Source organism: Urocitellus parryii, chromosome 3, assembly GCF_045843805.1.
Source record: "Urocitellus parryii isolate mUroPar1 chromosome 3, mUroPar1.hap1, whole genome shotgun sequence".
Classification (NCBI taxonomy): domain Eukaryota; kingdom Metazoa; phylum Chordata; class Mammalia; order Rodentia; family Sciuridae; genus Urocitellus; species Urocitellus parryii.
This window is the reverse complement of record NC_135533.1, coordinates 137,398,301-137,413,719: the sequence shown is the minus strand read 5'-3', so window position 1 is coordinate 137,413,719 and position 15,419 is coordinate 137,398,301. Positions and strand designations below refer to the sequence as shown.

General features: G+C 48.9%; 1 protein-coding gene across 1 annotated transcript in view; it reads right to left on the bottom strand.

Moving 5' to 3' along the window:
- The window catches only part of Cux2 (cut like homeobox 2), a 231,897-nt gene extending 221,270 nt beyond the window's left edge, over positions 1 to 10,627 (bottom strand). Inside the window, exon 1 of the mRNA XM_026386037.2 lies at positions 10,565 to 10,627. Coding sequence (XP_026241822.2) covers positions 10,565 to 10,627 — 63 coding nt within the window. The remainder of the gene's footprint in view (positions 1 to 10,564) is intronic.
- Between the last annotated feature and the right edge of the window lie 4,792 nt (positions 10,628 to 15,419).

The window sequence follows — 15,419 nt, the reverse complement described above, 5'->3', positions numbered from 1 at the left end:
GGATGCTCCAACCATGTGCTAAGGACCTTTCCTCACAGTGTCCCTATGAGGTAGGGGCTGTTTACTTCTCATTTTGCAGACGAGGAGGCTTAGAAAAGTCAAGGAGACTGCCCAAGCTCTCCTGGTAAGGAAGCAGCAAGACCAAGGTCCTGTGAGGTCTGACTGCTCCGGGCCCACATTCATTTCAGGTGCTTCTCCTAAGGAGACTGAAATTCAACCAGAAAGGCCTTCATATTTTGATGATAATAATGATGACTGTTCATAAAGATAAGAAGCAATGATTAATCACTGTCACTATTTAGGAAAGGCTTACAGCTCACCCAGCCCTAGGCTGTGTCTAGTTGTTTCTCTTTATTTCTTACAACCTTGAAGAAAAGTATTTCTGTCTCCAAAAATTATAAAATAGAAGCTTTAGAGGCCAGGGCCTTGGTTTGCCTGCTCTGGGCAGAACTTGGCACAGCAAGAGCAGAATAACATTCAGTAAGAGTGAGTGGGTAACCTGCCATGGCAGCCCAGCTCCATTTTAGGCAGAAACACTGAATGCCCTCAACCTAGGAGGAAGACAGACTTAAGTCCTGGACTCCCACCAGATTACAAGTGAGAGCTCCAGGGATGCTCAGCAGGGAAGCCCCTCACCCCTGGGTCATTGTCCAAAGACCCCACCCCTTCCAGATGCCCAAGGGGCTCATCGGCAGGCCTGGGAATAAGGCATTGTCCAAAACATTACCTGATCCAAAAACATTTGAGCTGTCTGAGACCGAGGCCACCAAACCATCACTAATGGCCCGCAGCCTGCCGGCAATTAATTAATGGATGTATTAATTAGGATGAAAGCCACCTCCCAGGCTGGAATTGGGGTCACCAGTTTCGAAAGCGAGACTGACAGAGCTAAAGATAAAACCTTGCTCACCGCAGGCCTGAGGCCCATGTCCTACTCCCAGGCAGGGGTGAGCAAATTTCAAGAGCCAGGGAGTGGTGAAGCAGTGGGGGCTGGGAGGAGGGGACACATGTGGCTGCACCCCAAGTGCAGGAGCAGCTGGTACCACACACTCTTCCTGTGGCATTCAACCACTCCATCATGCAAATGTTTATTGAGGGAGGGAGGCAGAGAGCAAGCAAATACATTAACAGACATCATGGCATCAATTGAAACAAGGGAAGGAGTCGAATCACTTTGGAAAAAAAAAAAAAAAAGAGGTGTGGGACCTCCATGAAGAGGAGAAACTTAAGCAGAGGCAACAGGCTGAGGGGGAGAACTGTGGAGACATCAGGCAAAGGGTCCCAGATGGAGAGGCCAATAAGTGCCAAGGTCCTGCGGTTAGAACAGGCTTGGTGTGTTTAACGAGAAGTAAAGCTGCCCAAGTGGCTTGAACAAGCAGGGGGATAGTGGCAGGAGAAAAGAGGGAAAAATACAGGGGGAAACTGGTGGGAAGCGGGTTCTGAACACATAGGAGCTATGGGCCAAGTAGGGACAGGTCACCAGGAAAAGTGTTCCCCTCTTCAGAGTGGTCACTCCCAGCATCCCAACAGGACATGCCAGGGACCTCAACTGAGCATCTCCCAGGTTCTGGGAATAAAGGCAACAGAATCTCACTCCACTGTCAGTGGAGGGTGTGGTCCACCAAGAAGCAGACAAAAAGGGGGGATTATGTGGCAAAGAAATGTACCAGTCAAGACCAGCACCTTCTAGGGGGCATGGGGTGAAGGAAAAAGAGAGGGCAGCAGGAGGCTGGTGGCTCCTGGACTGCCACAGAGCTGGCAGGTGAGTCACAACTGTTCCAGGAGCTTCAGAATCCCTGGGGACTCAGTCCCTGGCTGGGACAGCCATGGGCTTAGTTACAAGGCAGGGAGTGGGGGCCAGTCACACTCCCTTTAGTCAGAGATCTGCAGGGCACCCTCTCATGGCCACCGTCAGGAGATACCATTACCACACCCGTGTTCCAGATGAGAAAATCAAGCCTAAGGAAGGGAAAATGGCTTGCCCAAGCACACACAGCTAGGAAGGGGAAGGACCAGGATTTGAACCTGGCAGCCCTATGCACAGTCAGGAGATGGGATGAGGGCATTTTCCAATGGATCAGGAAGTGGACAAAAACCTTGTTAAAAAAGTAAAAACTATACCCAGGCTTTTTCTGGTGTCTGACAATTTACAAAGCACCCATTAAGAGAGGGTTCACCAGGAGTCAGGTGCTCAGTGTCTTATTTTACCCCCCGTCCTTACTCCCAGGTGATAGATGGCAAGAAGGAGGAGGGGGCCCAACAGCCTGCTGGGCATCTGAGGCCTGCCTCTTTGCTTCTTTCAAGTGCTGCACAGGGAATTCTGCCCATCTGAGGGGCCTCACACATGCCACTCCCTGACCACATCTTTGAGATTTCTGCTGAGGGGTCACTTCTTCCAAGAAACCTCTCTCTGGTCCCAGACTTGGGGATCCTCTGCCATCTTTGTCTCAGAATGCATTTCCAATGTCTGATCACACACCCTCTATCCAATGACATGTGTCTACCCTTCCCACTGTCCCTGGGCTCACTGTGAGATGCCATCTTGAGTTCCCTGAAGTATCTCCCCTATATAGTTACCAGTTACATTACTTATTACATTTGTTATTAGTCATATAATTATTAATCAAAATAAGTTCTACCTTAAGTGGTGAATATATATTTCTGGAAACAAAGTAACAGTAATTATTATTCACTTTAACATCCTATAACACTTCTATACACTGCTCCAGGTCTCAGCACTCCATATGTATTAACTCACTCCTCACAAGGATGCTTCAGGAGACGGCTACTACCATCTTCCCCATTTTACATACAAGAAAAGTGAGGCTCAGAGAGGTTAAGTGAGTCATCCCAGGTCATGCAGCTGGTAAATGGCAGAGTTATGACCTGAATATAGGCCACCTGGCTCCAGAGTCCACATTAAACGTCTTTGTAGGTGGAGAGGTACAGGGCTGACCCCTGCAGCCCACCCCACACCTCCTCACAAACCTGGGCCCACAGAAGCTCCTAATGGACAACAGGCACCCAGAGAAGGTATCTCCAGCAGTGTGGCCTTTGAGTGACAGCTCCACTAAGGGAAATCTGGCCCCCGCTGGGCAGCCCTGATGACCCCTGTGGTCTCCCCACCCACAGCACCCCACCCAAACAGTCGGCTGGACACGTTGATCGATCATAATGGTTCCGGGGGTGGGGGGGAGCCATTCGGCCCGTCCAGTTTGAGCGACGGCGGCTTGCAGTCTTAAGCACTGTTGGGCTCCGGGCGTCTCGGGCAGACAACCAGCTCAGGCCAAAGAGGCCAAAGGATTGATTTTTTTTTTTCTGTCTTTCTTTCTTTTTAATGACAAATGTGTATTTGAGAACTGCTGTTTCCTTTGGCTGAACTCAAGGACAGCAAAGCGTGGGGGGCTGGGAAGGGCCCCAGCAGGTAGCCCCTGGCCTACTTTTGGAGGGTGACTAAGTTACTGGGAAGAAGCAGAGACAGTGGACTCTGTACCCCACTAACCACCCCTCTTCATGGGACTGTCAGGGGTCTTTTGGTTTTTCTGGAAACACAGGCTCTTCTGACACTAGGCACTAGGGAAAGGCAACCAGTGACCTTGACAACCGGTGACCTTGACCCTTCTTGGGATCCTTTCCACTGCTCTGAGCCTCTGCTGTGCCCTATGCTTGGAATGCCCTTCCTAGGTCTCCACATCCCTTTTCAGTGAGACCTGCGCAGTGTACCAGAATTCCTAATCTGTAAGTGACACTGGACATCTGGGTTTCTTAAGTAAAATCTCCCATGTTTTAAATGCTGACAACTTTCACAAGAATGTTTCTAAATATCGCACTAATCCAAACACATATGCATAGCCCCAGACTCAGCTCCCTGTATGCAACTTCTGTGGTCAGAGCTCCAAAAATATGAGACATTACAAGTAACATAGTAATAGGTTAGCATAGTAAATCCCCAAGAGAGAAGAGAAAAACCTGCCTAGAAATCTCTTCAACAGCCTGAAAGGCCAGCAAGTTCCAGCAACCACTGTTTATCTGCCTTTCTCACCCCTCTCTCACACTCTAAAAATATCAGCAAGAAGAAATAAGGCACCTACAAAGCATTAACTGTGTGCCTCACGCTGTGCTAGACATGTCCATATTCAAAGCATTTTAATTTTCTTGAACAACTAGAAGGTAGAGACTATTACTAATCCCACTTAACAACAAAGAAAGGCACAGAAAGATTAAGGGACTCATCCAAGGTCACACAGCTGGTAGGCAATGGAACCAGGAACTGAAGTCAGCCGCAGCCCCTTCCCATCCTGGCTGTGTGTGCTTCCCTCTTGAGGGAAAGGGTAAAGAACTAGTTTGGGAACTGAGTTTGAAAAGCAAAAACTTTAGCCATGCCATAGTCTGTATGGTGTCCATCACCTAGGCCAGTCGACCAGACTGATTACAGCAAATTACAACCCTTGGGCCCTCTGACCAGTTTTTGTAAATAAAGTTTTATTGGCACACAGCCATGCGCATTCATTCTTATTGGCCACGGCTGCTTTCATACTATAAGGGCTGAGAAGAGCAGCTGCAGCAGAGACATGTGGCCCACAAAGCCTGAAGTATATTATTATGTGAGTCTTTACAGAAAAAAAAAAGCTGCCATGTGCACCTAAAGGCAGGCCAACATCGCCTGGTGTGTCCAGAGACACCACACCCCAGAAGGTTCTGAAGTCAAAACTCTCAGAGAAACTGCAGGGCCCTTAGAGTCCAGTGCATATTTGCATAGTGAAGGGGGAAAGAGTTATGGAAACTCCCTTAACCTTCTTGAGGCTCAGTGGTCTCCACTGTGGGGCTAAAACTGAAAGTAATGAAGGAGCTAGCTCCACACAGATCTGCAGTCCCAGGCAGAGGGAAGTGCAAGTGCAAATGTCCTGAGGTGGGAATGTGCTCGACGTAATGAGGGACAAAAAGGACTTCCCGGCTGGAACAGTGAGTAAAGGCAGCATGACTGCAGTGGAGAGATAATGGGGCAGATCTCAAGGGATAATCAGAAGAAAGGAACTTTAAGTATGATAAGAATATATTGTCCATATTCTACAAAACACTAAAATGATTTCTGACAAGGGCTAATGGGGGCTTAGAAAGCAAGTATCTCCACCCTAGATATAACTGCTTATCTAAAAAAGAAGTGACTTAAAAGGCCAATATCCCCCTTTCCTAACAACCATGTGGGACTGGGGGAAGTCCCATGGTGGGGCTGGGGGAAGTCTCAAGGAGACAGCATGTTTTACTGGTGCACCAAGCATGATGCCCTTCATAGTTACCACAACCTGGTGGGCAGACAAGACATACCCGAGACTTGGATATTGGACGATTCACTCCAGAGTGCCAGAAGCCATTCAGGCTCCTGGTTCTTCTCTCCCCCTGCCAATCCCCTCCACCTTCCCTTCATCATCCATATAAGCTACTGTCACAAATAAAGAGCATCAGCTCCCTTCCTGAGGGCAAAGGTGAACAGACCCCAATCCCAAGGCCAGGATTAAAGGCAGATCAAGGCCATTCCCTTCCCACACTCCACCTATGCCTATGCCAGTACTGGCCTCTGGATGAGAGGACCAGGAAGCAGCTAGAAAAAAAAAAACAAGCCCTTAGACAGCAGCCTAGAGAACCACAGATTCTGGGCAGCCCCATCTACCATCAACCAGGTCCAAATTTAGCACCAGCTAAGGTGCTCGTGTTTGAAATCCCATCTGCCAGAAGAAAGGTTACCATGACAGAATGTCAAGTTCGAAGACAGAATTCTCTTTTTAAAAGGAGAGTTTTTTAAAAGGGGGAGGGAGAAAGAGGGGAAAAAAAAAACATCAGAAATGCAGCTCCCTCTAGTCAAAACAGCCCCGTGTTCACTGAAATAAGCTACTGAGATACTCATGTGCTTCTTCAGGTTTGTCTGTAGTTTCTCAATTTTCTCCAGTGAATTCAGGTATTAATAAAAGAAATTTCAACAACCCCAAAAGGAAAGCTGGTGTGGGATGAGACGCTGCTCAGATTTTCCCCTTGGCCTCCCACAGAGAGCCCATCTTTGGGAAGCAATTTCTGCCAAGTTGAAAAACCAGAATTTTGGGATGCCCAGAAAAGACTGTTGGGTACTTAAATAAAGATTTAAACCTGTTTCTAGCTCCTGCAGAAAAAGCCCACAGGGTGTGGCATGAAGAACCAGAGAGGCAGATGGAATGGGTCACTCCCTGGGTGGACTTAAAATAAGTGTCCAGGAATCTGAACAACTTGTCTGTTCTTATTCCCAGAGATGCTGCGGAAGGCCCCCCTCCCATCAGTCCTTCCTCTCCCTGTCTCCCCCGACCCTGGCAGCCACCAGCCTCATGGGCCTGGGCCAGGCCAGGTCCTGCCGTCTCAGGCTCCTGCTGTCTCAGACTCCTGCCCCAGCAGCAATTCTATTACTTCAAAGTTTTCAAAGTTATGATTCCGCCAACAGGGCTGATAGCTTATTTACTGCTGTCATCTATAGAAAGAGGAATTTTGACACATTGTTAAATGATAGCACATTTAGATAAGTCAAGCTGTCAGAGGCTCTAATGGATGTCTAAACTCTCTGTGGCTGATATGTAAAATTTATGCACTTCAGAATATCATAAGGTTATAATATTTTAATCACATCCACGCTCTTTTCTAAACTTTGAGCAGGGAAAAACATTCCATCAAGCACCATCTCACTTCCCTGCCTCAAGAGAGTGTGCCCTCCTGGAAGTTTCTGCAAACCCCTTGGACAGGTGCAGCTTCTCTTGCTCATCCTGTGGGTCTTGCTCCTAACTTCAGGCACCACAAGCAGAATTTACCTTTTCCTCCAAAACTTGGGCTGTGTGGTCCCAGCAGCCAAGCTCTATCCACCCCCAAAAATGCAGATGCACAGCTGGACCGCATGTCCTCATCTGGACTGCATGTCCTCATCTGGACCGCATGTCCTCATCTGGACAGGGGACCCCAAACTCTTATTAGCTTAAGGAACCCTCTCCTAAGGAGAAGGAAAAGAGGGTCTGCAAGACTGAACCCAGAGTGTCATATTTTATTAAAAAAAAAAAAGTGGCAAAGGAAAGCAGAAAAAGAAAATCATAAAGGTATGAATCCGGTTATGACGATTATACACAGAAAAGCCATAAAAAAATACTGCATTAGTAATGTTCACCATAAAGCAATCTTATAACCAAATGAAATATGCCCAGCATTATCTTTGGATGGAAGTTTATTTCTTCTCGTTTCCTGAGCTGTTAGAAGCAAAGGGGGCTAAAACAGAGGAAGACAAGGCGGAGACAGTTTCAAGGGTACCAAAGCGGGCCTACGGGGCAGATCATCGCCTTTACCACAAGCTCATAAGACCCTAAGGCTGTTGACTGACCGCCCTCAGATGGAAACATCCCTGCTGTGCTCAGCTGCCCTAGAAGGAGGAATAACTGGACCACTTCCATATTTGAAAAATATGTGCTTCCAGAGGGCTGCATGCTGGCCTGGCCTAAGGTCACCTTTCTTGCCAAGATGGGTGGCACTGAGCATCACAGTCTGGCTTGGGGACAAGGGACCACCTTTGCTGCCTCAGCCACTTTACTTTCAGCAACCAGGCTGCAAGAAACTGTCCAAGCTGAACGACCAAAAATGAAAACCACACACCTTTTCCCAGGCAGCCAGGCCCAAGATAAGTGGGCCCAAATCTCTCAGCCTGTACAGGGCCCTGGGTGGGAACCAGTCCCTCCTACCTGCATTATGAGCCAGCAGAAGTTTGGGTTATTTCCCCTATAAGAAAAAGAGCAGGGAGGGAAAAATGAAAATACAAAAGTGTAGGAGTCATTAGCATTATGTATCAGAGAGGATCCCAGGCAAAAGTGCTGAGGCTCATAATCCGTTTCCAACAAAAATGCCACCTGGGAGAGCACCCGGGAGCTGCACCAATGGGCAAGGGGACAACAGAACATTTCAGGATGGGGGTGGGGAGTAGGCAGATGTGCAGGCCTGAATGTTTGCATGCCACGGCTGCCACATTTATTTCTCTGTTCTCTAGAAGTGTGCAGCCTTTCAAACTCCCTGGGGGACACCCCTTCCACTTAATATCGATGTAAATGAGCTACCCCCCTCACCAGAAGCCTTCATATTTTTTGGCAGACAGAAAACCATTGTTATTTGTAATGAACACTCCCTCCACGTAGACCCCTGCAGGGGGAGAGGTCTTGCCACCCTGTGTCTCCATCACCTGCACAAGCCTCCCCACAACCCCCATCTCCATCCTTTCCAGTTCAAATCAGCTTTACCATCTCAGCATCTTCTAAAACCCTAACAAAGGGTTCCCAGATTCGAGAGAGTCCAGCTGGAATCAAGATTTGGGTGACCTCAATGGCTCCACAAAAGACCCCTGAGCAAAGAATGAAGAGAATGAGGTTCAAGCACCCCAGCTCAGAAATAAGCTCCCTAAGTGCCGCACCCACCCCTCAGTAGAGAGCCCCTGCCTCTCCCCCACCACAGCCCCAGTTCTCTGGATTGAAAACGAGTTATCTAATGAAAATTGTGTTAACTGACATTCTGGCCAACCGGGAGCAAATACCAGTGCTGTAAATCTCACCGCGGAAATTTTTTCCAGCCCAGAATAACAATAGGACCCTGCAAAGGGCTTTCGCCAGCCCTTCTGGTTCCTCTCCTCTTGTCTGCCACGTTCTTGTCATTCCTTATGTTACAGAACATCAATCATAAATAAAGACGCTGTCCCCCAGCCGTGCCCGGGTCTCATTTACAAACATTAGCAGGGAATGCGATTACCATTGGCCTTCGTGCCAAGCCCAATGTGGCTGCCCAACACTCTCCCTCTCTCTTCCTTCCTCTATCCATCCCTCCCCCAACCCCCAGTCTTCTAGAAAGGCCACTTTGGTATCCTTTAAACCAGCAAGCACAGCTCAGAGCCCTGCCTATCTCAGCCGGCCACCAAACTGCAGCCCCAACTCGAGCAGTGAGGACCTGGAATTGCAAGGCACTCGCAGTTATTAACTGCATGCCTGAGTGCCCCGATTTTCTCTCCAGCTCAAGGCTTTGGGGGAGGAGGGGAGCCAGGAGTGGGGGGTTAGGAAGGAGGGGGACTGGGAAGCGGCCAGGAGGAGGGGGATGCTGGAGCCACTTATCAGAAGAAACTTAAGGAGATCTGCAGGCAGATTAAAAAAAAAAGTGGGTCCCTTTTTATCTCCAGACTGATGCTCTCGTGTCTTCTGCGAATGTCACGGCCAAGGCAGGACATTCTAATCACACACACACACACACACCCCACCCCCGCCCCGTTATCCGCACCATTTCCCCGCCCCTTATTCTCCTGCACTGGCCACGACTTTGAGACTCCTGGGCTTGGGGGGCTTGTCAGGGACGTTCTGGGCACTCCCGGAAAAGAACAGAAGCTGGAGCTGTGCCTCCAAGGTGGGGTACTGGTATGCCCCCAGCCCCTAGAGGATCCTGGAGGGCTAGCAGAAAACACCCCCAAATCTGGGGGAGCCACACAGCCTTACAGGAAGGAGAACAGGGTTACTGGGGTTCTGGAGGGAGTAGTCCTAGGAAAGGAAAGGTAAAAAGAGAGGAGGAGAAAGAAAGAAAGAAAAAAGAAGAGGCTGGAGAACGGAGAAAAGAGGAGAGCGGCGGGGAGGAGAAGCAGCAGGCAGAAAAGGGCGAGGGAATCTCCCATTTAAAAGTTCCCATGGGCCCAAGAGCAGGGAGTCACCTGCTCTGCACCGCTCCCGGCTTTGCACCGCCCGGGAGGCAGGAGCGCAAACTTGCGCACGCCTGGGCCCAACACCGCCTGTTTGTACCTAGACTTGGGAAGGGGACAGAAGCGGGGAAAAGCAAGAAGCAAAGACGAACCCCGAGAGCCCGGCCCGAGAAGAGGTCTGCGGCGCAGGCTGCCAGTCCGGTGGCGGCGGTGGTGGTCCCCGGTTGGCGGCGCGTCCGGGCTGCGCAGCCAGGAGGGCGGCAGCGGCGGTGGAGGTGCCGGCGGGCGGCGGGGCGCGAAGCCGCCTCCTCGCCAACCAGGCTGCCTCCTCCTCTCTCCTCCTCCTCCTCCTCCTCCTCCTCCTCCTCCTCCTCCTCCTCCTCCTCCTCCTCCCTGCCCGCCAGCTCCCTCCCTCCCTCACCGAGCCCCAGCCGGGCGCGGACAGGCACACGGCGCGCTCCGCGGCCTCCCCCGGCGCCGCGAAGTTGGGAGGCGCGCAAAGTGCGGCGCTCTGGGGGCGGCTGGGGGTCCCGCCGGCAGCCCCCAGCCGGGGCCGCAGCACCCGCCTCGTTCGGCCGTTCGGCCGCCAGCTCGCTCCCTCGGCCGCGGGCTCACTAGCGCTTCTCCATGGTCGCGGCGGCTAATCGATGATTGAACCGAACAAAGAGCAGCGGCGAGATCAATTCCTAATACCTATCGATGGGCAGCGGGCAGCCGAGCCCTAGCGAGCCCCAGCAGCCGCCGCCCGCCGCCCCGGGGCGCCCGCCCGCCAGCCCGGGGACCTCCCCAATGCGCCCAGGGCGCGCCCGGGTTCCCCACAGCCGCGCGGCCGGCGCTGCCCGCACTAACCTGGAGTCGCCGTAGATCAAATCGCTTCCAATATTGAAACATCGATCCCACATTGGCGGCCATCTTGGGGGCTATTCGAGACGCGCACACACAAGAGTTTGGCTTTTCTCAATGGCTGCACTCAATATCCGGGCTGGACTCCCCCCAGCCTGGGGGCCGCCGGCGGCCGCCGGGGCCCCGCGTGCCGCCGCCCCGGGCCCCTCGGGCGACCCCCGGCCTCCTGCCACCCACTGCCCCTCAGCGTCGCCGCTGCCGCCACCGCCACCGCCGTCGCTGGGCCCCTGAGCCGTGCGCCCCCCCGACCCCCGGAGGGCGCGGGCGGAGCGCGCCTGGCGGGGAGCTTGGTGCCCGCCCCAGGGAGGCAGCCGGGGATGGGGTGGAAGGGGAGGGGTGGGGGAGAGGCAGCCTCTCCGGGAGGCGCCGGCGCCGCCGCTGCCCTGCCTGCAGCCGGCTCCCGGCCCCGCGGAGCGCTCGCTGCATCCCCCCCCCCCCAAGTCCGGGGTCCGTGTGCCGCGCGATTGCACTTGACTTTGGCTTTTTGCAAACTTATCAATACTGACGTAACGTGCTGATCAATGCGAAGGGAAGTTTGGGGAGGGGGGGCTGCGGAAGGGGGAACAGGCGTGTGGGGCACCTACTCCCCCCTGCACCTGCCCGCCTGCTCTCAGCATTGCATACTTAAAAAAAAAAAAAGTTAATAGTTTGCAAGGCATTTTTTTCCTTTTGCAATGGGAGCACAGACAACACGCGCCTTGGGCTGCTCCTCCGCCAGCTAAGCTTAGGATCCAAGGGGTCGCAGTTTGAACTTGGGGTTAAGTAGACGCTCCAGCGGGCTGGCGGGTGGGAGCCGCCCGGGGGCGCCACTGAGTCATGGGAAATGTTACCGCCTCCCGCAAGCAGTCTTAAGGCCATTATGTGGTTATTATTATTGGGGGGGGGGAATGTTTTCCATAGCTGGGCGAAGGGGAGAGTCAGGTCCTTTACAACAGGGATTCCTATCATTGTTATTACTTAGGGGATCTGCAGTCCAATTATAAGAGCTCCTCACAACTCTGCAATGGGAGGCCCTTTTACAGTAGTGATTATTATTGGAGGAGGTTCTTAGCCAACCCTCTGGAGGGCCTTGTCCCCTGGCGTGCTGTCGATCATTATTGTTATGATCTTGTTGAGGGGCCCTAGCCCTGCTGTGAGGGCTGTGAATCCTTAATGGTTATGGAGGTTGTGCTATTGTTATCGTTATTATTATCCTAGCCTAGTTGGGGACTCTAGGTCCTTTGCAACATGGAGTGCCTTTATTAAAACTGTCTTTGGGGGGGGGGTCTTTAGACCTCTAGGGAAAGGTTCTGGTTCTCCTACAATTCCTCTGACTCTGAACAACAGGAGTGACCAGGTTTCTTGTTTTGCATTTTCCCCTCCCTTTTTGCTTCCTTGCAAGCCAGAGATTCCCAGTTCCCTCCCAGAATCTCACCTCCAAGGAGAAGCTGATACTCTCACCTCCCTCCATCACCAAATCATTTAAAAATATCCCCTAACCTTGGGGTCATCTTCCTTTCATTAAATGCCCCTTCCTCAACTACTCCACCACCTCTACCCAAAAGGGGAGGCATTTTTTCCTTTTGCTCTGATCAAAACATTTGGTTTTATGGACAGCAAATGGAAATTATATTCTCTTTTTATGACCCAGCTTGGACTTCTGACATCACTCTTGGTCTGGGACAATAGATCAATACAGCAGGTTATAAAAAAGATAAAGTTTAGAAGAGTTGTAAAGGAGAGAGAATCATGATGGATATTTTTGATGATTTTCCAATATTTGTGTCTAGCAGCACGTGCTTCAAGGCAATTAAAGTTTTTAATGTAATGTAAATAATTGTTTCATAAATGCTTTAGAAGAAGGTGTGATCTTTCTGAGCAATCATTGAGCTGTTTAAAAAATGTACTGTGATTTAAACAAGGATATGGTATTTCTGTTGCCATCCCCATACATTTTCTTCGAGGTCTGGGCAAATATATTAATGCAGGAGTTGAAAGACTCATAAGACCAAATGTACAGGGCTCACCAAGATGTAATGAATTAGGCCTAGTTAGCAATTCCGAGTGGCCTGTTTCCCTGCCAGATTAAATTGCACGTGATGCGTGGTTTATCTCAGCTCTTGATAACTCCAAGTTTAAATTACAGCTCTCATTCTGCAAAATGAATTTAGGGAAATTTCATAACTATCGCATTGCAATTTTTTTAAATGGCTATATTTTCCCGTGAGCATCTGTAAAGCTTACAGCTTCCCTGTCTTTGAGTCTGTTTTTAAAAGACCTATAATAAAACATCTAGAATGAGTATGAAACCCTTCCAAGCAATGTTTAACAAACCAAGCTTTTTATTATAAGTTTGGGTTGTATTGTTTAGTTTAAAGTATTGGGGACTGAACCCAGGGGTGCTCTATCACTATATCCCCAGCCCTTTTTATTTTTTATTCTGAGACAGGGTCTCACTAAGTTGCCCAGGCTGGCCTTGAACCTGGAATCCTCTTGCATCAGCCTCCTGAGTAGCTAGGATTACAGGTGTGTACCACCATGGCTGTAAAATAAAAGATTATTTAACATTTGTCTGACTTTGCAGGAACAGGACATAATGACATCATGTACCTCCTGATATGATATACCTAGAAGGACATGCCACTTCTGTGATATTCTCAACAAAAGCGCATAATCCGAATCTAAATGTGGAGAAATAAGACAACCCCAAATGGAGGGAACATTCTACAAAATAAACAGCCTGTTCCCTTCAAAAATGTCAATGTCACATTAAGCACACAGAAAGACTGAGGAACTATTTCAGATTAAAGGAAGCTAAAGAGATTTAACAAGTGATTAAAACCCATGAGTGGGGGTTTTTTCAACAAAGTGCATTAATTAGAGCCAAGGGCAAACTTAGAATAAAGCAAATAGATTAGATAACAGTATTGTATCAATGTTAATTTCCTGATTTTGATCATTGTACTATGGCTACGTAACAAAATATCCTTGTTTTCAGAAAACACACAAACGAACGTACTTAGGAATAAAGGGAGAGACCACCATGGATGTGATTAACTCATATACTACAGATGAAAATAATATCTACCTATCTATATAGAAAAAGTGATACACAAATTTTGCAAAATGTTAACATTTGCAAATTCTAGGTGAAGAGTGACAGCTATTCTTTATACTTTCCTTGCAACATTCCTGGGAATCTGAAATTATGTCAAAATTAAAAGTTAAAAATAAAATATAAATCTAGATCTGATTTTGTTTCATCTATTAAGGACCAGTGGTCCTCCAAATAAAAATTCTGCATGGAACTTTCCTACTTTCCTGACTGAGGTAGCCTGCACCTTTGACCAAGAAGGAAATTGCCACAGCAAACATGCTTACCACAGAGCAGCGGGAAAATCCAATAATTCAGATTGTTTTAAGTCTGTGATATTTTTAAATGACTTAATGCAGTGAGTCTCTGAAGAATTCCAACAATTTTAATGGTAGAAACTTGCAGTCCCACTGAGGAATGGGTTGCTACATAAATACTGAATGATCGTGTCTTTCTGTCTGAGCTGAAACATATTAGCTTTGCTTAGTGGCTTATTGCTTTATTCACAAAATAAATTTCAGCCGTCTCTCCCCACCATATTCCAAGCGCATCGTGAGCCTGTGCCTTATTAGATGTGGGGGCTTATATTCCAAAGGCATCTGTAACCGTCTCAGACTCAGCAATAATGAATTAAGCAGTTAAGTGTTTACCCCCTAATAGAGTTAGCTGGGGAAATGATATTATTATGGGTGGTCCTTAATGAAAGATAGTAAGCCAGGAAATGCAGACTTTTTCAACAGACAATGGCCTTGGATTTGAGAACTAAAAGCACTAAAATTTTAAATTTCTTGTGGAAAGCCGCTTTTCAGGTTCTAAGTACATTCTCTGCCACAAACACATATATACACAGATTAAAAAAAAAAAAAAACCTTAAACGGGTTCCTGATTCCTAACTCTGAACGACCCACAATTCAAGATGAGAATTATGAAATTATGATGGAAAAGAAGTCACCATCTTTTGCAGAGGGCAGTTGGGCAGTCTATCCTGAAAGCAGAAGCAGCCAGAGAGCTAGGATCCTTCAGGAAATTCATAAACTGTGCAAGAATCCCAGGGAAGATAATGGCAGGTCCTTAGCCACAAACATAATGATATGCGAAATCCCCAGCATCAAAGCTGAAACAAAAGAAAACGTCCTTCGGTGGCTCTGCATTGCCCACCGCAGCTGCCAGGCAGGGAGAAAGACAACTTAGAGACTCCAATTGCATCTGGAAGAACCAACAACCTAGCAGAGAGTAAGGGATATAGGATGTCTGGTGGACACCTGCAAGGTGTCCTCCAGGAGGCTAGCCCACAATCAGGTCCATGGTCCAGGGCTGACAGGCTACAAGCAATGGACTGGCATTTCCTTATACAAGGTACTGAAAACTACTACCATTATTAAGCACCTACCGGTTGTTGGATGCTCTATAAATAAATCATTAGCATTACATAGTGGGTAGGAGCTGTGGCTGAGTCAGATTGTCTGGGTGTGAATTCCAACTCTGCCTCTTACAAGCTTTGTGACCTTAGGCAATTTATTTTACCTCTCAGTGCCTTGTTTTTTATTGTTGTTGTTGTTTGTATGTATTTATGTGTGTAACTGGTGCTAATGATCAAACAAAGTGATCCTCATCACTTTGATAAGATACTGTAAATGTAGTTTCTGCTAGCTTTTATTACTGCTGCCCTTGCCATGGACAGGACTGGGGTCAGTTTTCCCACAGTGCAGATGGAAAGACAGGTCCTGA